The sequence below is a fragment of the Leuciscus leuciscus genome (genome assembly GCF_965113295.1).
Source record: "Leuciscus leuciscus genome assembly, chromosome: 4".
Classification (NCBI taxonomy): domain Eukaryota; kingdom Metazoa; phylum Chordata; class Actinopteri; order Cypriniformes; family Leuciscidae; genus Leuciscus; species Leuciscus leuciscus.
The window spans coordinates 28,232,761-28,254,774 of NC_138728.1; the positions used below are offsets into that span (position 1 = coordinate 28,232,761).

At 37.7% G+C, this 22,014-nt stretch overlaps 1 protein-coding gene across 1 annotated transcript in view; it reads right to left on the reverse strand.

Annotated features, from left to right (window-relative positions):
* LOC309497652 (uncharacterized protein) overlaps nt 1-21,301 on the reverse strand; it is a 48,035-nt gene extending 26,734 nt beyond the window's left edge. The window contains exons 1-2 of the mRNA XM_082167948.1: nt 21,234-21,301; nt 12,900-13,047 (exon numbers count right to left, since the gene is read on the reverse strand). Coding sequence (XP_082024074.1) covers nt 12,900-12,984 — 85 coding nt within the window. The 5' untranslated portion in view covers nt 12,985-13,047; nt 21,234-21,301. The remainder of the gene's footprint in view (nt 1-12,899; nt 13,048-21,233) is intronic.
* Between the last annotated feature and the right edge of the window lie 713 nt (nt 21,302-22,014).

The following is a 22,014-nucleotide window of genomic DNA, read 5'->3' on the forward strand; positions in this document are numbered from 1 at the left end:
CCCGTTGCTGGAACACTCAGGCGTCGGTTCTATTTCTAGCATGCACACGTTTTCCGCGTGGCTCGAGCCGCGCGTCTCACGCAGGCAGTGTGCAAACTCCAACCTGTTAACATGGGAGCCGAAATAAAAACAGACACCCAACGCAGCTGAGACTCTCACGCCAGCAGCCAGTGTCGCAGGCCTTATTCAAGCGCGAATGAGAACCGTTTCGCGGGGGATCCCAGGTGTCAATATAAAATTAAAATAAACGTTTTTTCGTTGTTGTTTTATAAATGCTTTATGACAATTGTTTAATAAATGTTCAATCAAAATGCAAATCAATCTTTGATTAAACTTTTTTTTTTAAATCCCTTTATTCCAGGTACTGCCATAGCCAGTGCGTTTGACGGCATGTTTACAGAATGGAGAATCCGGAAAGAAAATGTGCACGTTGTGCTTCGAGACAACGCACGAAATATGGTGAAGGCGATGGAGGAGTGTGGTGTTAAAAGCCTGGGCTGTATGGCTCATCTGGGGCAGTTAGCAGTGCACGATGCAGTACTAAGCCAGCGAAGCGTTGTTGACTCTTTGGCCATAGCGAGAAAAATAGTCGGACATTTTAAAAGCTCCCCCCTTGGTACCTCTCGGCTGAGAGACATCCAGAGAGAGATGGGAATGAAGACCAAGATGCTACAACAAGACGTCCCAACGCGCTGGAACAGTACATTCCTGATGATGACAACTCTCCTGGAACAGAAGCGCGCACTGGTTATGTACGAGGCTTACCACGGACTGCCCGTATCTCTCAACGCAAACCAGTGGAGTCTCATTGAGAAAATGACAACACTCCTGGCACCCTTTGAAGAGTTGACAAGAGAGATTAGCTCGCATACAGCTACAGCTGCTGACGTGATCCCGTCTGTTGTGGCACTCAAGCGTTTTCTGAACAAGACAGCCGAAACCGACAGTGGGGTCAAAACGACCAAGTCTGCACTGCTTGAAGCTGTGAACAAGAGATTCGAAACCACTTTCTCCGAGCAGCTCTACTACTTGGCAACAATCCTGGACCCCAGATACAAAGATCGCTACTTTGACGCAGACCTCAAGCGAGTGGCAAAAAACAAGCTAGAGAAAGAAGTGGACAAGATGACAGCGTCAGCGACGACTAGCGCCAGTGCCACAGATGGGCCTACACCCGGCGCAGAAGACACTGAGCCAGAAGAAGGTGAACCACAAGAAAAGAGGATGTGTACGCCAAGTGAAGGGCATTCGTTCCTGGACATGTTCGATGAAATTCTGGAGGAAAAGGAGCAGGATGAACAGGCAACAGGTTCAACGAGGGTGCAGGTAGGCTAGGTTACTATACTATTTGAATCAGATAATCTTTTTATAGTCTTTCATTCAAATTAAGTATTTCACATTTCTTTGTGTGATCAGATCATTTTTATTGACAGTCAAATCTCATGAAAAACTGCGGTCCATAGTTATTATTGAACTTGTAGGATTGCTGGTGCATGCCACGGTTAACATGGGTGCATCTCAATAGTCTGTCTTTTCTCTGTCATGAGATTCTGTAATGGGTGCATCTCAATAGACTGTCTTGTCTAAAATTTAGTGAAAGGCTTGTAATGGGTCTACTGGGCTGACCAATGGTGGGGTAGTAGGTGCTCCCTCCAGTGTGGATAGATAGCGAAACAATCTTATCAATTAGCTACTACATTGAAATGACTAGGCATACATATATTGGGACTCCAGAGTTTTGGCCTCACAAGAAAAAATATATAATTGAATGAACAGTTATTTTATTTCATTTGGTGTCATGAATACAAATGTTGAATAATAATTTCCTGATGATTTGCCAGAGATGTATCTTTATGCACTTGTCTATATTTCTTTTAGGTGCATGGTTACTTGAGTGAGCCCACCATCCCCAGAAATGTGAGCCCACTGCAGTACTGGCAAAGCAACATGACCCGCTTCCCTGCCCTCGCCCCAGTGGCACGCAAGTACCTGTCAGCTCCCTGTACAAGCGTGGAAAGTGAACGTCTCTTCTCCGCCGCTTCAAATGTTGTCAGTGAAAAGAGAAATAGGATCGGTACAGAGAGAGCAGAAATGCTCCTGTTGGTTAAGCACAACATTCGTCTGCTTCCAAAGGCTGGGAAGGCCAAGGGTTAGGCCTAACCCGTTACCCTAAAGTACTTGGCAGTTACAATACTTAGTTACTGTACTTACAGTTCAGAAGACTGCAAAAGCCAGTATCTGTTCAGTCCAGTTTGTTCTGGTTCCATTTTCACATTTTACCTTTTTCAATACTTTTGGCTTTAGCCATTTAAGGCCTACTACTGTACTTTAAAGTTTTGTACTGTTGTACAATCAATGTTCACAGAATAAAGTGACTTGGTCTCAAGTGATTTAGATGTTTAGTATTGAGAATACTCAGGGTTGGCTTATTCATAGTGTGAATTCAGGACACACTTGTATCCTTTATAAAAATGTATTAATTATATAAATATTTATTTTTTCTTGAGCCCAATATCAGTCATTTCTGAAAATAAATTACAAAAGTAAAAAAAAAAAGTGTTTTGGAAAATAGCTCTTTATTTGATTATCATAAAAATGTGTTTTCTATACAGAGATATCGACATCGGTAAATATCGGTATCGGCCATGACAGCAATATTAATATCGGTTATCGGTATCGGCCACAATTTTTACATCGGTGCATCACTATATATTTTTCATTGTTACGTCAGATTTCGCCTGAACGATCTGCTCTCCATCATCAGTCTTCAAGACATTAATGCAATCTGAGCACCGTTTATGTTGTAAAACTGTATACGATCGTATACATTAGACTCTCACAAACAAAAGAGCCCACTTTCAACGTTTATTTTTCAAAATAGGGTGGTCGAAACTCGAATTGTTTAAAACATACAAGCAGCGCCGTCAGATTTTGTGACGTTTTGAGAGGCATTTAGTTACGTGCCGAATGAGAGAGGTACGCCAGAACCCATAAAATATAATTAAGCCATATGTCGGTTTATTCTGTTTTGCGATTTTCCACAAATTAAACAATAACCTATTACATGAATTAGCCTGTTCCTCTGGACATGGAATCTCTTGTGTCTTTTTCCCAAATCGTCACTCACGTTTCCTTTCGGAGGGATACTTTCTTTTGTTCACTTTTAATCTCTGTATTCACATCCAAGGGGGCCACACACCGAAAAAGTTTGAGAACCATTGATCTAGTGCATCTATGTAAACACAAACCGCAGCACAAGTGAGTGAATTCATATGCCTGTGATATTCTATTCAAAATATCAAACATTACAGGTTGATTATTTTGCACTCCTGACATAAATTAAGAAATTAATGTCACTGCAACCCGGAGAGGTTCTTTTGTACGTTTGGCTGTTTGTACGCTTATGATATTAGCGTCTACACAATGAAAGCAATCCGGTCTAATTTCTTTTCAACTACCTCTGGAAATGGTCAAAAGTGGACAAGTTCAAAACATTTTAGACCCTGTTTACACCTGTATTTATGGACGGTGATTTATTCCGTCATCAACTTGTGATCTGATCGACCAAAATACATCTTAATACCAGGTGGAAACAAAGCCTTACAACCCCCTATAAACACCTTGGCAATAGAATCGCCATTGGCTAGTAACTAATAAATAAATAAATAAAATGATATTAGGGCTGTGAAAAGATTAATCGCATCCAAATATTTTAACACATCCATGTGTTTATAATATATGTGTGGGTACTGTGTATGATTATTTTGTATATACACACACTTGCATGTATATACTTAAGAAAAATGTGTTATTTATATATAAAATATTTAATTTATAAATAATATAACATATATAAATATATACAGTATATGCATGCAAATATTTCTTAAATACATGCATGTGTGTGTATTTATATATACAAAATTATACACAGTACACACATTTATTATGTAAACACACTTTTATTTTGGATGCGATTAATCGCGATTAATATATATATATATATATATTAGGGCTGTGAAAAGATTAATCGCATCCAAAATAAAAGTTTGTGTTTACACAAACTTTATGTGTTATACATATATATAGATATATTCTGTAATTCTCTGAAACGCCTTTGGAGACGGCTTATGGTAGCGAAATGAACATTCAATTCACGGGCAGCAGCTCTGGTGGACATGCATGCCAATTGCACGCTCCCTCAAAACTTGCGACATCTGTGGCATTGTGCTATGTGATAAAACTGCACATTTTAGAGTGGCCTTTTATTGTGGCCAGCCTAAGGCACACCTGTGCAATAATCATACTGTCTAATCAGCATCTTGATATGCCACACCTGTGAGGTGGATGGATTATCTTGGCAAAGGAGAAGTGCTCACTAAAGGCGGGCGTACACGGTGCGAGTTCGGACACTTGGGAGGTCGTGAGATATTGGTATTTCTGGAACTGCCCTATCCTGGTTCACCTCCTACCTGTCTGATCACCAGCATTACATCTCCATCCGCCAGTCAAAGTCCACTTCTGCCTCTGTCCCGCACGGTGTTCCTCAGGGTTCTGTTCTTGGGCCTCTTCTCTTCATTATCTACATGCTTCCACTAGGTGATATCATCCGTCATCATGGCTTCAAATTCCACTGTTACGCAGACGATACCCAATTATACATCCATTCCCAACGCAATGCTCCTTTCCCAGCGCTTTCCATATCAGCTTGTATTGATGAAATAAATGCTTGGATGACCAGTCATTTTCTCAAACTCAACACAGACAAAACAGATTTACTTCTTATTGGTTCACCTCAAACTACATCCCGGGTCTGTGTTGACAATCTCAATATTGCTGGAGTTCCGGTTCAACCTTCCACCACTGTCAAAAACCTGGGTATAATCTTTGATTCCTCCATTTCCTTTCTTCCTCACATCTCCTCGCTCACTAAATCTGCCTTCTTCCACCTTCGCAATATTGCACGCTTACGTCCATTTCTTACCATCAGTAATGCTGAGACCCTAGTTCATGCTTTCATCAGTTCGCGGCTTGACTACTACAATTCTCTTTTCTATGGCCTACCAAATTCATCATTAAATAAAATTCAATATATCCAGAACTCTGCTGCCAGAGTCCTCACTTACATTAAAGGGATACTTCACCTCTGGAAAGATGAATGTGTATTTAAAATAGGCCATTTATGTAGAAAAAATGTGAAGACATTTTTGAATTTGGAGTTTTCTAGACTGAGAAAACCCAGAAAATGTATTTTTGGCTTATGTGGATGAAAGACAACAACTCCCAGAATGCACTTGCTTCGTTGCTCTACGAGGCCACTCCCAAGCCACGCCTCCCGGTAAGAGAGCGCAGTTGAAAACAACAAGGTTATGCTACTAGTGAGTCTCCGTGACGAGTTTGCCCGGGATATCGAGATCGGCCAAAATGTCCGGGATTCGGCTTTTGCGTTCTTCAGTCGCCATTCATTATGTTTACTGTGGCGAGCAGGACGAGGCTGAGGGGCGCGGGAGAACGGTGCGAGGCCGGTGGCGTCATTACTGAGACGCACAGGTCTCCTATCTCTCACGGAGGAGCGGGAATTTTCTTAGCAATGTTAAAACGCACATCGACCGATCACTTGTTTAGCGTTCATGTAAACACTACATTCAGATTCACCAATCGGAATTAATTCAGTTAGATTGAAACAAAAGGTGTGCATGTAAACAATGACTGGCGACTGCAGAAAGCAAAAGCCGAGTCCCGGACATTTTGAACGATCTCGACGGTCGGACATGTCCGGGAAAAAGAGAATGGTAACCCCTACTACTCAGCTTTCTCCTACTACTCAGCTTTCTCCACAGAACAAGAGCCTGCTAGCTTAGCTTCCAAAGAAGGACGGCTGATACTGTGTACATTCTGTGAGTGAGATCCCACCCTCTATGGGCGGGTTGAAAACATGCGGGACAGCCCCTACTACTGGCTGTAGTCTTCAGCCTCTGGCCAGAAAATCCTCAGATGACGCAAAATTACGATTTTTGCGTCATCGGAGGATTTTATCCAGACAAAAAATGCATAAATCTCTCATCTCAGGGGGATATGAGGGTGGAAAGCATGGTAATTCGAAAATACTACAGGTTTTCTACTAATACAAAGCTTAATGCTAAATCCTGAAGTATCCCTTTAAGAAATCTTCCCACATTACTCCCATCTACATTGGTTACCCATCCGCTATCGCATTCAGTACAAAATACTCATTACATTCAAAGCTCTCCATGGTCTTGCCCCAAACTATATCTCTGACCTCATCCATACATACACACCTGTCCGCACACTTAAATCATCCGATACCGGTCTGTTGACAATCCCACGGCACAAACTATCATCATTTGGTGGAAGGGCTTTTTGCACCGCTGCGCCAACTCTCTGGAATTCAATTCCACAACAAATCCGCAATCTCTCATCACTACAAGACTTCAAAACCCACATTAAAACACATCTTTTTGTCACTTGTTTCCCTGACCCCTGAATGTTCTGATTCTATATGTACTATACCTCTACTATGTTATCCTTCACAGTTTATATGTATCATCTCTATGTCATGTTTCTATGTTATGTGTATTTGTAATTATTGTAAAGCGACCTTGAGTCCTCAGAAAGGCGCTATATAAAATAAACATATTATTATTATTATTATATTGCACACGTTACGAGTCAGTTAACCTGTTAACCCTCTGAGGTCTGAGCTGTTTTCTGGGCCTGGAGGTGTTCTGACATGCTCTGACATTTGTGTTTTTTTCTGTTACTAGTGACATTTTCATGGCTAAAGTCTAATTACACTGTATTCAGCACAAACTCTGCTACAATAATATATCAGCAGCATGTATGTAAAAGTTTGTAGTTTTGAGATAATGACATTTATGCGTGGTTTGTGAAAATACAAAAAAAAATTGTCACTGAAATAAGGCCATGAAACCCATATTGATTATTTCTTCACAAGACTTTTGAAAATTGTATGACGTAGCCTAGAATATTTGCTCCAAAACTATGTGAAAATCACCCTGACTGCTCATTCAGATAAGACAATATATTGATTTAAAATTTCTAAGACGTGTTTTGTGTGACAAAGCCATATTCGAAGAGGCGTGATCATCTCATGAATATGTAAGCTTTTAACACCTGAGAAAGACAAAGACACTCCCCTAACTGCCCTATTAGGAGCGATCAGGCCCTGTCATTCAGAGCAACCTTGCACAAAGAATGAGGAGATTTAAAAAAGAATGGCTTTTAGATTGTTTGGATTTATTTACAACACAACATAATCCAAAAATACACAACAAATGACAAAAGAGCACATTGAAAACAATGATCCAAAGACAGAGACCTTTGTGCCATTCCTAAAAACATTGTACATACCATTTCCAAGGTGTTTGATTTTCACTTTACCATGTTCATGTACAGAGACTCATGTGAATGTTGAAGTCAGCAGGACTCAGTGGCATCTGGTCCCTGAAAGAAAAGAAAAAAGTGAACATACTGGTATCAAGAGAAACTAGGCCTGCACGATTTTGGGAATACATTTTAAATTTTTGTGGTTAAAATTGCTTTTTAAAATTCACAGAATACACACACACACACACACACACACACACACACACACAAATGTTTCCAACAATATATAATATAAAGAACACCATATTTGTTGTGCCTTGTAGGCATAAGCTATGTGCAGTACTGCATAAAATAATTTTATTTTACAAAGCAGCCTATAAATCTTCCAAAAGATTTCAGTAACAATGCTAGAGAAAAATATATTGATTATCTTATGTTACTTCAAATGTTTCCATTCGTTATGATGATATGAAATGAGATAATAGTAAAAACATAAAGCCTAATGTTTGGTGCATTTTTCCTTTCAAACGCAATCGCGCTCCAAAATATGATACATTCAAACCCACAGCGCGTTCCAAAATATGATACATTCAAACGCCATCGCGCTCCAAAATATTAAACATTATGGTTATACATATCTATGTTTGAGCAGATATCCACAAACAGTATTTAACAGTAAACACGGGTCTAAATAGTATAATATTCACCATATATCTAGCAACAGTTCAACTGCAATGTGAAGTTTATGCAACAATACCATAAACTAATAAGTAAGAATTTCTTACCTTAAGAAACTTAACTTATCTTTCTTGTCTTCAAATCGCGTTCTTCTTCTTCTGATGTAAATCCAATGTAAGCTCACAGCGCGTCTTCCAAACTCGACGAAAAGCAGAGACTTGTGAAGTGTTTTGGTGTTTTGTGTTTGAGGTAACGAGGGCGTTCGCGTTCCATGTGGAGATTTGCATGTGAATCTCTTTTGCGCGAGTGGGCGTGGCCGAATTAAAAGTAATTAGCAAGCGTTTGAGATACTGGACATCCTGTTGGTTTTATACAAATTGCTTAAACAGAGAATATTTGTTTTCAGTTTGAATCCGATCATTTAAAAGTACACACTTAAATGTGTATAAAGGTGTATGGCTCATAAATGTGTGAGAAGGATTCGCTGAGTTTTGTTTCAGTTTATAGACGTGTTCAAGAAAAAAAAGTTCACCGCGACGGAGAGGCAGAACGCACACCCTGTTTATTTTCTTTATTTTACAAAAGCACAATGTTTTGATTTGATTGTAAGTGGACACATACAAAAGTAGAAATATCACAGATTCTTTTTTTATATTTCTTTTTTCTGTATAACCATAAATGACGGAGTAATTTAAGTTTATTGTACTACAATGTGAAGAAAATCCAGCAAAACGCGGGGGCGCGTTTTCCGACCTCAGAGGGTTAATCACGTCAAAGCAGCTGATACATGGCACGACTGTCCTGCACGAATTTTATCCCGAGCCGGCGGCAATCACGTGAGCTTTCGCGCTAAACAGTACTGGAGCTTTCAATGTTGCAGGCAACTATAGCTTCAGATAGAAAAATTACAGAAATGTGTGTGCAAATGATTTGAGTTGAAAAGCAGAGAACAGTAGCCATTCTTTTCCAAAAATAAAAACTTGAGTGTGTGTGCATGCGCTTCTGGGAGTGTGTGCCCAGTGTATGCGCACGCTGTGTGGTTGCCACTGAGGTATAGCCCCATCGATCTAGCCTGTGACGTGGGTGTGTATGATTTGGCAATAGGGGACAGCATATACGCTGGTGAAAATCGGGCCAACTCCCCGAATTTTTAAAACATGTTTAAAAATTATCGGGAGGTCGGGAGGTGCTCGTAACGTGCTCGGCTCGTAATTCCTCTCACACGCTGCGAGCCGCGACCATGCAAGCATCACCGATTTCCACGCGATCATCTACGAGCTCGTAAAACATCAAAAATCGCACCGTGTACGCCCACCTTAATACAGTTTCAGACATATTTGTGAACAATATTTGAGAGAAATAGGCTTTTTGTGTACATAAAAAAGTCTTAGATCTTTGAGTTCAGCTCATGAAAATTGGGAGCAAAAACAAAAGTGTTGTGTTTATAATTTTGTATATATATTAGTGCTGTCAATCGATAAAAAAAAAAAAGTACTCGATTAATAAAAAAAAAAAATTCTGATTAAATCGCAATTAAAAACACTTATGTTTTTATAGGTTTATATTAAGTTTATATATTTTATATTGTAATAATTTAACATTTAATCTCCAAATTAATGTAGAGAAAACAAAGACAGTATTTTAAATACTTTTACGTTTAATGACATCTTTTTATGAATGAAGGCCAGTATCAATGATACTAATACAGCTATTGATGTCAAGATAAAAACAGTTCTGTCGTTGGCTGCACAGACGAGCACAGAACACTATTTGGATTCATAAACAAGTTCCCTGAGGTCTTTATAAGACAACTGTGACAGTGTCAACTTGTGTAAAAGTTAAACATGATGGTACATGCAAGTCGATGACATGAATCAATGTAACTCCACAACAACTACATAAATGTATCCACTAACCATTCAGAAACATCCAGTTACAGTCTAAAATTTGCAACCTCTTCCTGAGTCTCTCTGTAAGGCTGCACTCCGCTACTGGTTATTTCTGAGATTTTAGATGAGTGAAATTTGCATTGTTATTGCTGAAGTATCCAAAGCTCGTGTAAAGGATCGACCGTCTTCTGAACAGGGACGGGGAAAAGCAGCTCATTTGCATTTAAAGGGACACACAAAAACGTCACGTTTTTGCTCACACCCAAAAAGTGGCAACTTTGACAAACTATAATAAATGATCTGGGTGGTATTTTGAGCTGAAATTTGACAGACATATTCTAGGGACACCAACGATTTATATTACATCTTGTGAAAAGGGGCATAATAATACAGGTACTGATGTCTCAATGAAATAGATTTTCACCCCCCAATTTAATTGTTAATTATAGCCATTCAATATTTACAGTGTATTGAAAGCTATCACTTTTTTCTTTTTTTACATTTATTAGGCTTCAAAAAATAACTTAAGTAAACTTCAAGCAATCCTCACATAAACCCATATTAAAAGTCTTATTTACCTGTGCCCTTTATAAATATACAGAAATTGAATAGTTATCAACCAGTCTGCACTGCATAAATTATAAATTAAAAACAAATTAATCCTTATTAAAGGATTAAACTGTCTGTCATTCATTTTAATCAAAGAACAAAGGTGACAGAGAAAATTACTCTCAGCTATTGACTAAAGAACTTTTGTAGCTTTAGAGGGATAGGCTAGTTCACCCAAAAATTTTAATTAGCCCATGATCTACTCACCCTGAAGCCATCCTATCCTGTTTAGCCTCAACAGCACAACGTTACCGTCAGTACATTATATTATTATTCACTAATCTAAACTTATACTAAATGAATGCAGAACAATTCTTGCGTTTTGGTGATTCCCAAATTATTTTTTGTTATTGATGTTTTAATCAGGCTAATTGTCCTGTCGGCAAGTAAAATTAACTTTTACTTGGCCCGGACAAGCGTTACGCCTACGTTTTACCCCACTCTACTCAATTGTAGACAGAAATGGAAGATTATAATAAACATTCTGAAACAATAAAAACATGGAACATTAAAAATAAAATTCATAGTGTATTCCGATTATTCCTCGGGCAGTATAACTTTAGCTCTTCATTTAGATTTCACTACTGATTTAAACTGGTATCGCTGACAATGACCTCAGTCAGTTAATGTTGCACAATTAAAATGAAAGAAAACGTACAGATACGTTGCGCTGTAAACATAGCGCTGTTGAAAGTCTATACATTTTTTTTTTTTTTTTTTATACAAGTGCACTGATTGGAGAGGCATGTGTTGTTCAATAAATGTTTAATTTAAGCAATTTTCTGTATCATTTCTTATTAACTGTTAGATTTTATGAGATGAAGTGGGAAAAAAGGAAAATCGGCCAAACATATCGGCCAAAAATCAGCATCATAAATTGGCCATCGGCTGCCTCGATTTCTAAATATCGGCACCGGCTAGAGAAAAACCCATATCGGTTGACCTCTAGATAGAACTTTAATAATTAGAACACAAACTTGATAAGCATGTATGAATGCATATTTGTCATTTAAACTGAACTTAAACTAAACTGGTGCTTAAGATATTGTTGGTCATTCTATTATGAATCTAATAGTAATCATTATTAAAAGATACTACGACTAATTTTACTACCAATAACAATATATAGCACACTAAGGATTGATAAGCTGCTGGGTTCATGAATATTAATCACGTTGTCAGCATTCGCTCAAACTGGGATGAGCTCCAGCCAATGAGATTGCCGTTTGCGCATTTGTTCCCCCCACTCCCGGAGAAACCAGCATATCTTCTGCTTGTACTTAAAAGCAGAATGATCTCAATGAACTTATTTTGACAGGAAAATCCAACAAAGAATATCATTAACATGTAGCGTGCTGATTCTGCGTGGAATGCAAGACTCTTGCTCTCTCTCTTTGCATGTGTGTGAGAGAAACAACGCTCTCAGCAAAGCGACAGCGAGTCGTGCGCCTTCACACTAGACTTTACGGTACGTCAAATACCCATTTGCGCATCCATTGAGCTGAATTGAAATAGTACAGATCGCATGACGGAGAGTGAAACCCTGAAGCGCTCAGTCAGAGTTCAGTGAGTGAAAATATGTCTATGCTGAACTTATACTTGGCATCTAACACACACACTGGCGAGTAAAATCTAAGAATTTATTAGACAATGGGTAATGATAGACATTATTTAGGTGCCCAGAGTGAAAATTTTGTCGCATATGCGAGCGATTTGCTTGCATTGTAGACAGTTGCCTTAGATATTGAAAGAACTCTTTGTTTATTGCTTGTAATTTTTCTTTGTTCCTCTTTATTATTTACTTGCTTGTATGTCATTTTTGCTTGCATGTTTTGAAGCTATAGCCTACTGTTAGCTGAAAATTCTTACACAATTTGATTAAAACTTAATTAAATTATTTTTAAAAGTAGGCCCATTTATAATTAGACAAGTAATTAAATTGTCACTAAATATTATTATGTAAAAATAATTGTTATTTAAAAAAAATTACAAATAAATGTAAGCTATATATATATATGTAGATCAAGAATAGTTTTGGAATCAGATCATGACTCACTGAATCGAATCGGATCATGAGGTTATTAAAGAAAGATTCACCCTAATGACACAGTCAGAAAAGAAGAAATCCTGTATATAAAAAAAAAAGATGCATCAATAATCATTTTATCATCGCACCATTCTGAATCGTAATCGAATCCTTAAGTGCCAAGAGATTCCCACCCCTACTGCCCAAGAGCGACCCACTACACGTCAAATAAAACTGTTTTAAATAGGACATTCTTTGAAAAATATCATTCATTTCTGTAGACATCGACATTTTAAATGACTGAGTTCAGTTTTGAGTATGAAACCAACCTATTTGTTCCTCAGTATCTTCTTGTTTCAAACTGAATACTTCTTCAATCTTCATTTCTTCACTCTCCTCTTTAATCAACGCCATCTTGTGTCACGTGGATCTCAGTTGCTTCACCGGGAGTTTTTCTGTGTGTTTGGACACTCTGTCCTGTTAAAGATAATAGAATAATGAGGATAATTAACAAAGAAAAAAGAATCCAAACTAAATCTCTTGGTGCGTCTCAATCAGCTCTAGTTCAATGCACTGGTAAGGGAGTGTCAGAGTGAGAGTTAAAGATAGGGTAAGAATTTTTTCAATAAACACTTATTTGTTATTCTGGTTGAAACTCTCTTCACATCCTAATAGCAATCAATAATAGAAGGGGTGTACATTTTAAAACATGTACATCTTCAGTTGAAGTCTCAGGACCAAAAACGTCCAATCACTGAATTTGGTCCAAATTATTGTAATGTTAAGTGCTTTGAGACATTAAGCTGCGTTCACACCACCAGCGACAAAGCGACACGTGAGACAGTGACTGTTGGCGACAGAATGTGGGTGTGTCAAGTGACGCGAAATACGCGACAAAAGTTCAGACATTTCAACTTTATGCAAATGAGAAGCGAATTTCACGAGCGACAACCAATAGGAGGGAAAATGACAATATCAACAATTTTGATTTTGACACGTTATGCAGCAGCTGACCACTAAGGAGCGAATGTACAGTGACGTGACATAACTGCCAGATTCAAACTGTGACGGCGCCCATCTATCCTTACAGATCAAGATCATTTATAAAGGTTTTAAATGACAAAACAAACTCACTTACACGTATTTGAGAATCGGAATAGAAGATAGATGACAATATTTAGAAATAAAAGTGGGGGGATTGCAATGCCGGCTCAACATCATGATGTCTGTCAGCCATCATGATGTGACATTGTGTGAATCAATGTTCTACACTATCCTGCAATTTTCACTGGTTTCAACAAACAAAAAGTTGTATATTACCTGCTATTAATTTTTCACTGAAATATAGGCCTAATCGTTTGACATTTAGTGACATATGAGCGCGGGCATTTCACTCACATTGATATTGGCTATGCGTCAATATCACATTCGCACAGTATGTACTATTTGAATTCATAATTGGTTGACTGCCAAATTAAAATATTTAACAATAACATAATATTTAAGATAAAATAAGTTAATAACCGGTTAATGGCCATTTCAAATAAGTGTGTCTGTTCAGAACGATTAAATTTGATTTTGTTTCTGTTTCTGGTTATGTTCCTGTCAAAATTTATTTAGTTTGTTTTCGTTCATTGAACAGGTTCGGAGCCCTGATTGCGGCTACATTTTAAACTTGAAAGTACAATGTTTACTTTTGGTATTTTATATCAATAATTTGTGTTGGGCCTGTAATCATTTGTTTTTGAAAAATGTTTTACATATCATTCATATTTTATATTTCTACATTCTTAATCAAACATTTGCCCAGATGTTCTAAATAAAGGGAGAAAAATAATCACATGTTGTGAATGAGTACATTTTTGAGTATATACTTTATACTAAAAAAAATATTATATATATATATATATATATATATATCAACTATTCTTTTAGTTTATATATAATAAAATAAAGTATTTTCCATGTGGTAAATATATATAAAATATTAATTGATTGAATTTAAAGAAAATGTACTATATTGTGATATACAGGCCTATCGTTATCGGGATATGAGATTACTTATTTCGTGGTATGAGATTTTGGTCATATCGCCCAGCCCTAATTGTTAGCATCTCTGAAAAAACCCTGCCTTTAATAGACTTAAATGACCTGTTTAGCCAATAAATAAAAATAAAAATAACACTAGAACACAAATTATACAAATTTAGGGCTGGGTATCGATACAGGTTGTAGCGGAGATAGTGTGGGTGCATGGGTGCGGCCGCCCCAGGGCCCCGTGCCAATTAGGGGCCCCTCAAACGCCGCAATCTTGCGTCACTGGACAGGAACGGGGCCCTCGCCAAGTGACACATTGCACGGGGCCCTGGCAAAGTAACATATTGCCGACACATTAATTGTAATTATGAGCCCGAGCCCGAGCCTGATTTAGACCCAACCATTTTTTATACATGGGCCGTTATAACTAGCCTGACTACGTCACACTTCCTACTTCCGCTCAACTTCATTTCGCTTCTGTAGTCAGTCTGAGATAGCAGCCTATCTTTCAGTTTTCCACCGGCCTGAAAACAGCCGGGCCAATCAACGAACAGAGGGCGGGCTGAGAGCCGTGACGTAGACGCTGATTGTACCGTGGATGCGTAGATTTACTTCACATAATCTGCAAAAGTCATTCACAGCCATGTTCACTCCGGTATTTCGCTCGATGATTTAGTTTTTGCATCATACATGTGTTTACAGTGGAAGTTAGATGCGGCTGAGCATGCGCATAACACACGCCATAACCAAACGTTATGTGATTGGCTTACGGGTAACCAACGATTTTAAACTTCAGACAAGCGCCCCCCCGCGAGAGAGAAAACACTTCTCTATTATGCCCTTCCAGACTCTGTCTACGAAGCAAAGCGAAGTAGCAGAGTCTGGTATTACCAGGCTACGTTATAACCAGGGGCGGTGCCAGATCATTTTTTAACGTGCTGAGGGGGTGCTAGATAATAGCTAAAGAATACTTTTAATAAATCAGCAAAAATTGGCCACTTAATATTTAATATTCAATTATTTTAATGATCACAATTAAAGTATTAATTTGATTAAATTGAACAAGCACAACATTCGGCCTTCAATAAAATATTATTAAAGATTTATTATTATTAATAATGTTATTTCAACAATATCTCGTTATTTCGACATAATATGTGTGCCGAGTGTGCGTGCAACAAGCAAGATGTGCATTGGTAAATCCGGTGACACACGTGCATTGATTTTTATTAATAAACTAGTCTTTTCTGTCAGTGTCTTCTGCAAAGATGAAGTTGACGATCGCCATCTCCGTAGTGAACACGCCTATAGCCTAGAGAGAAATGCACATCTTGGATTACATAATCAGAGAGTAGCCTATTTATTTTCATTTTGAATTGTTTCGTTTAAAGACATTAAAAGCTTTCTTTAGATAGGCTATATTTCGGTTTCGGTTAATTAATGATGAGATGCGCTCCTGTTCACGTGCAATGCAAGTGACCGCGGCGCGCCGGTGCCTCCATGTCATGATTTATATTGTCTGCTATATTTGAAAAAAGCAAGCAAGAGTCAAGCAAAATTTCTCAGACAAGGCATTTTAATGTCCACTGCTGCGCACACAACCTCAATCTGATTCTTATGGATGCTGCGTGTTGTTTGTGTAGCGCAAAAGTTTTTTTCGGTACACTTGAGACCTTGTACTGCTTTTTTAACTTCAAGCCTTCCGAGATTTAAAATACTGGAGGAGCAGGAAAACATGCAACTGGAAAGAACCATTCTTATGCTGAGAAGACTTTCTGACACAAGGTGGGCCTCCAGGAAGCAGGCCACACAAGCGGTGATACAATTATATAATGTGGCACTGATTGAGCGCACTTGGCCTGTTCAGCACCATCGCTGTCAATCAGATGCCGCTGTCCGTGGTGCTGACATTTTTTTACTTGACTGGCAAACTGTTTTCTTTGTTTGTCAATACAAACTTGACAAAAAAAATTGGCTTTTCTTTGTTTTATTTAACATACAAGCTTACTTGGCTCAACAAGTGACACATTACATATGCATTCATCAGAAATTTTACGATTTTTTTTACGGTTTTAATTTTAAAATGACTTGGTAGCAGAGGGCCTCATGATGAAGCTCCGCCCCCACTGTATTTGAGTCTAGCTCCGCACCTGGATACAAGTGTCCCAATTCAATTAGATTCACAAGATTTCAATTTGATTCAATTCTCGATTTGACTCAGTGGATTCAATTGTTACTTTTTTTCTGGCCCCACCACAAAAAAAAAGCAATAAATGAATAAAATAGTTATGGTTTTTGTCGTTGTTGTTTTTGACCCATGTAATAAGGTTATGACACCCACAATTTTAGATACCAGTGAAATTGAACAATTCTCGATTCCAATTTCGATATCACAGCTAAAACTACTAATATAGCCTACATTTGATTAGAATCCTAAGATTAGGCCATCCTTAAAAATATTCTTGTTTGCCGTAACCTGACCGACCCTGTCAATTTAGGACCGACCCAATTAATTATTTATTTTTCCCCTTTTAGTCCGACCGACTTGCCGGTTGTAAACTTGAGTTAAGACCGACCGATTTTTTTGTACTCTACAAACAACTAATACAAATGCAATAAAATAATATGAATTATATTTTAGTAAGTATTGTGAATATAAATTGCCCATAGGCCTACATACAAACGTAGGCTTACGCTCTTTCTTTTAAATAAAAACCCATGGCGTCATCTATGATTATAAGGGCTATGCGAAATGAAACCGAAATCGCGACACTCGGGGCCACGAACCTGTGTCGTGGTGTGAGAAGGCAGAATCGCGACACACCACTTCCAACTCCCAGAGTTATCCTTTCCATCCAGATCCAATGCTACCACATCTTTAAATTACTATTGGGCAATTCCAGCGTTATGGACGTGACATTTGCAGTCAAAACTTGAAATATAAATTATCTTCAAACTATCATTTGTTCTAATACTTGATTGTATCAAAGTGAAATTAGTGCATGAAAAAAAAATTGCACATTATTAATGTATAATTTGTAGTCTTTACTTATATTTTATGGGATGTATAACCTTGTCTAATTCTAATGCTTTTTAATGTGATGTTTGTATGAATACGAACATTCATTTCTTGCTTTCTTTAATAAAAAGGTGATCAGACTCTGAAGTATTGCACATATACATACAGGCTTGTGTGTTCCACTTTAAATCATGAAATATGCGCAGGAATAAATACACTTTTTCTTAGTTTTACCGTTTATTTTTGTTTTTTCTTTGTAAACTGTGGTTGATGGGTTTAGATAATGGGGCAAAACTCAGTAATCTATAAAACTATCTATAATTAATACAATAATTGCCAGTGTAATTCGTATTTGCTGATTTTCTTTTCCTCAATGATGGTCAATAATTAAAGCACTATTTTGCTTTTCAGTATATTAAAGTGCAGGGAACTACACTAACCTTTTCCACTGGTGGCACTTGCGCTACTAACTTTTTCAGTTAGTGGCGCAAAACATGATTTGGTCGCACAAATTATTTATAGTAAGTGCTGCTGCGTCACGAGATATGTACCTGTCTCTACACTTCGCGTGCTTCATACTGTCATTGTGAAGCTTCAATGATTCGTGTTTGAATTGTTTTGACGCAGTTACAAATTTGGACAGTCCTGCAATTGAAGGCCCACAGAATTTACAGTACACACAGTGCATTGCTCGTCTTGGTACCTTAACCACTGGTATTCTTCGAGCCACTGGTGTCGAAATTCATATGTCCGTATCGTTTTTCCCGCGTGTGCTTTTCCTGACGAATCCTTCTCAGCCTCATCAATAGGGATGTAACGGTTCACAAAATTCACGGTTCGATACGATACACTTGTGTCACGGTTCGGTTAGGTACGCAGCAAAAATAAATAAATGAGAATTTTCCTTGATTTAATTTTTTTAATTCTTTTTTTTAATTAAAACTAACATCATAAAGTATGATTTTTTTATTTTTTTTTTTTATTTTTTTTTTTTACTTTGAGCAATTCTAGAGCTATAATTGACTCTTCTTAGGAGCATATAAAACAAAACAGCTCCTTGGAAAAAATTTAATGTAATATTGTAGTAGTTATAAACAAAGGTTTATTTTAGTTCAGATTAACATTTGAGGGCAGCAATTGTATTCATAATGTCAAAATAAAACCAACGTAATGTTATAGCCTAGCCTACTATTCCTGCCAAACTTCCATGGTTGCAGACAGTTAGTGTTACTACAGTAAATCCATGGTGAATGTTGCTGATCTGTGGACACTGAATGGTTCATTCATGGCACAATGTTTCTTCCTAGTTTCCACGCCCTGTTTGATCCGTTAATAACGGAGAAATGTGAATGTTTCTCACTAGATCTCGCAGCGATGTTATTACTCAAGTGGCGAATTCAAATGCTTTCTTTACTGGATCTCTTAGCGCTGTGTAGTAACAGTGTCGCTTGATCACGATCGGCTCGCGCTGCACTGGTCCAAACTGATAAACGGTCCTTCAACCACACAATAACGAGCAGTTTCGTTCCGCTTGCATTACGTTTGCCATTTGATGTTGGACAATGTTGTGGTCGCGCCAGCGTCTCTTACATTATGAGCGCTTGACACGCGCAACACACCTACATTTGAAATAACGAAAAATGTTCGGTTTGAAACTGCGTACCGAAAACCTAACCGAAAGCCTCGTACCGAACGGTTCAATACGAATACGTGTATACACCCCTGAAGCCAACTTGATGTGTTGAATGCTCAGAGCACATTATAAAACGTATTCTTAAAATACACATTTTTGTTTTAATAAATGCTCATAGTAAATCATAGCATATTGCCTAAAACATAAGGTAGGTACAAAAATAATCAGTGATACATTTGCGACCCATTCAAAATTAGGGTCGCAATGGCATTTCAAAAGGTCGCATATATGCGCAAAGTGAACGAGCAGTTCGAGACCCGGATATGCGAAATAAAAAGACTAAAATGTTTAAAGAGAGGTAAGCCGTTTCTCAATATGCGTTCTTGTCTGTACTTGTGTTCTTGTGGACTTGTGAAACGTCATCAGTCGCTGCCCAAGTACTGTTCCAATTCAAAGTTCACATCTAGCCAAGTCCAGTTCAAATCCCTGGATGTGTTCTTGATCCGCCCCTTTTAACGAGGATGCATCGAGAGGTGACTTGTGCGGACTTGAGACAGCCAGGTATCCCAGAATGCATCTCACACCAACCAGCAAGCGTCAATAGCAGAGGAGAAACCCCGCGTAATTTAAAAATACTGCTGTAATTGTGTCACGAAATGTAGTTTTAAAGAGTATTTCAGGCGAGAATGTAGTTGTTTAAAGATCAAATCTTTGGTTTATTTATAAAGATAGCGCCTATTTGAAAATTTGATCTGACGTTTTCGGAGTTGTGAGAACCAGGCAATCGGACGTTCGGCGCTCATGTACCCCGCCGAGAACAGCCTTTCCTCGGCTAGTGCTGCTGACTTGCCGCTGGCTCGGATGTCTCTAGTCTAGTGGTTTAACATGAGATATTTATTTATTTTATTTGTCTCAATCTATAATTTGTTCCCCGGCAAACCGTTAAGCTGAGGGCAAAGTGAAGTTTCATAGCTTTATTTAGTCTATTTAACTTTAACGTTGTAGCCTAGAGAGCTGACTTTTGTTTGACTGAATCGTTTGCTTTATTATTGTATAGCTTCTTATACCTTTTAGGCTACTTATACTTTTATAATGGCTATTATTGATCATTAAAACTGACATTTAACAAAAAAAGGTTATGTCATTTTATTTCATATAAAACATATAAAATATGTTATTATAGCCTACATGTTGCCTACATTCTCTTCACTACATATATAATAAAATAAAATGACACAACCCTGTCTCTTTTTGCTAAATGTTAGTTTTAATGATCAATTTTATGTTTTTTTATTCATCATTCATCAAGAGTCAGGGTTGTGCTTTATATTTCGTGTTGTTATAAATATGCAGTGAAGATAATCAATTGCGTTGCCTGAACCACATTTGTGTGGCCATTATGTTTAAGATTTTTTTTATGAAAATGAAAAGAGGCAGAGTGGTGGTTTATAACATATTTTGTTTTATTTGGAGCCTAGATATACATAAAGAGATAACCGGAGTAGCCAGAGCGAGCTGAGTGACGCTATCAAGTACGCCGCTGTTCCATTTGCAGAATAATCGGACTTGCGTCCTCCCGTCCTCGGGAGTTCGTTCTCCTGAGTCGAACTTGTCAAGTCCGAACTACCAAGGACTCAAGTCCGAACTTTGCGTACTTGGTATTGAGAAACGGCTAAAGTCATTTCCACGACGAAAACCTTTATGCACATTCAATATATATAAATAAAATTATACTGCATTGAGCTGAGGACATCTCCACAGTTATTAACCAAGAAAATGAGACGCATCTTTTCTATTACTTTAGTGTGGATGCACTTTACTCACAAAAATAAGAATAATAAATGTTAGATACAGCATTACAATGTCACGTTGAATAATAATCCATTCATTCTACAGCGCTTGCAAAACCTATAACATTGAATCAACTAATGGTTTTGATCAACTTAAACACTTAAAATGCTTCAAAACACAAACCTTTCTTCAGTCGAATCACCTCAGACACGAAAGTGCGGCGCAGCCTTGTGACGTGTTATTCTTCTTCTGTGCATTTACTGGCGAGTTGCAAACCGACTAAAAGGAAGCAAAGCGCCACCTAATTGCTGGAGGGTGACAAAGAGGAAGATTTTCAGTTTCAAACCATCGTTTCAAACCATCGTTTCTTTACCTGTGAATTTTACAAAGAATTTAAATAAGATATCTTAGAATTTTGGAAAATGAAGTATTGTTGCCAACTATGTTAGGGATCTATTACACTGATTCCTAAGCCGGTTGAAGATTTATAGAGAATTGAAGGCCTATAACTTTAATCAATAATGGTTCTAAATTATTCTCACATTTCTTTGCAAATCGACTAAAGTTAGTCATGTTTAAATAAAATCATAGATGATTGTCAATCTGGCTTCATATGTGGATGATAATTGCAATAGTTCTGTTAAACTACCTTTTGGGACCACGATTCAATATAGGTAGAGGTGTCAAAAAAGGAGATCCATTATCTCCTCTCCTCTGTTAATTCTATTGGTGATGCAACATGCAAGTAATGCATTTTCATATTAAAATCAATCTGTTTCAAGGTATTCAGTAGGCCAATAATGTAATTAAATATTCCCAATTAGCAGATGCAATTTTCTTTAGTATTTATTCTTAAAAACATAAAAATAATTAAATTTGGCTTTTGAGTGTCTTAATGAGTTATATTTAGTATTAGGGTTATCTATAAATATTTGTAATTTTTTATTAGTAGTAACTTGTCAGA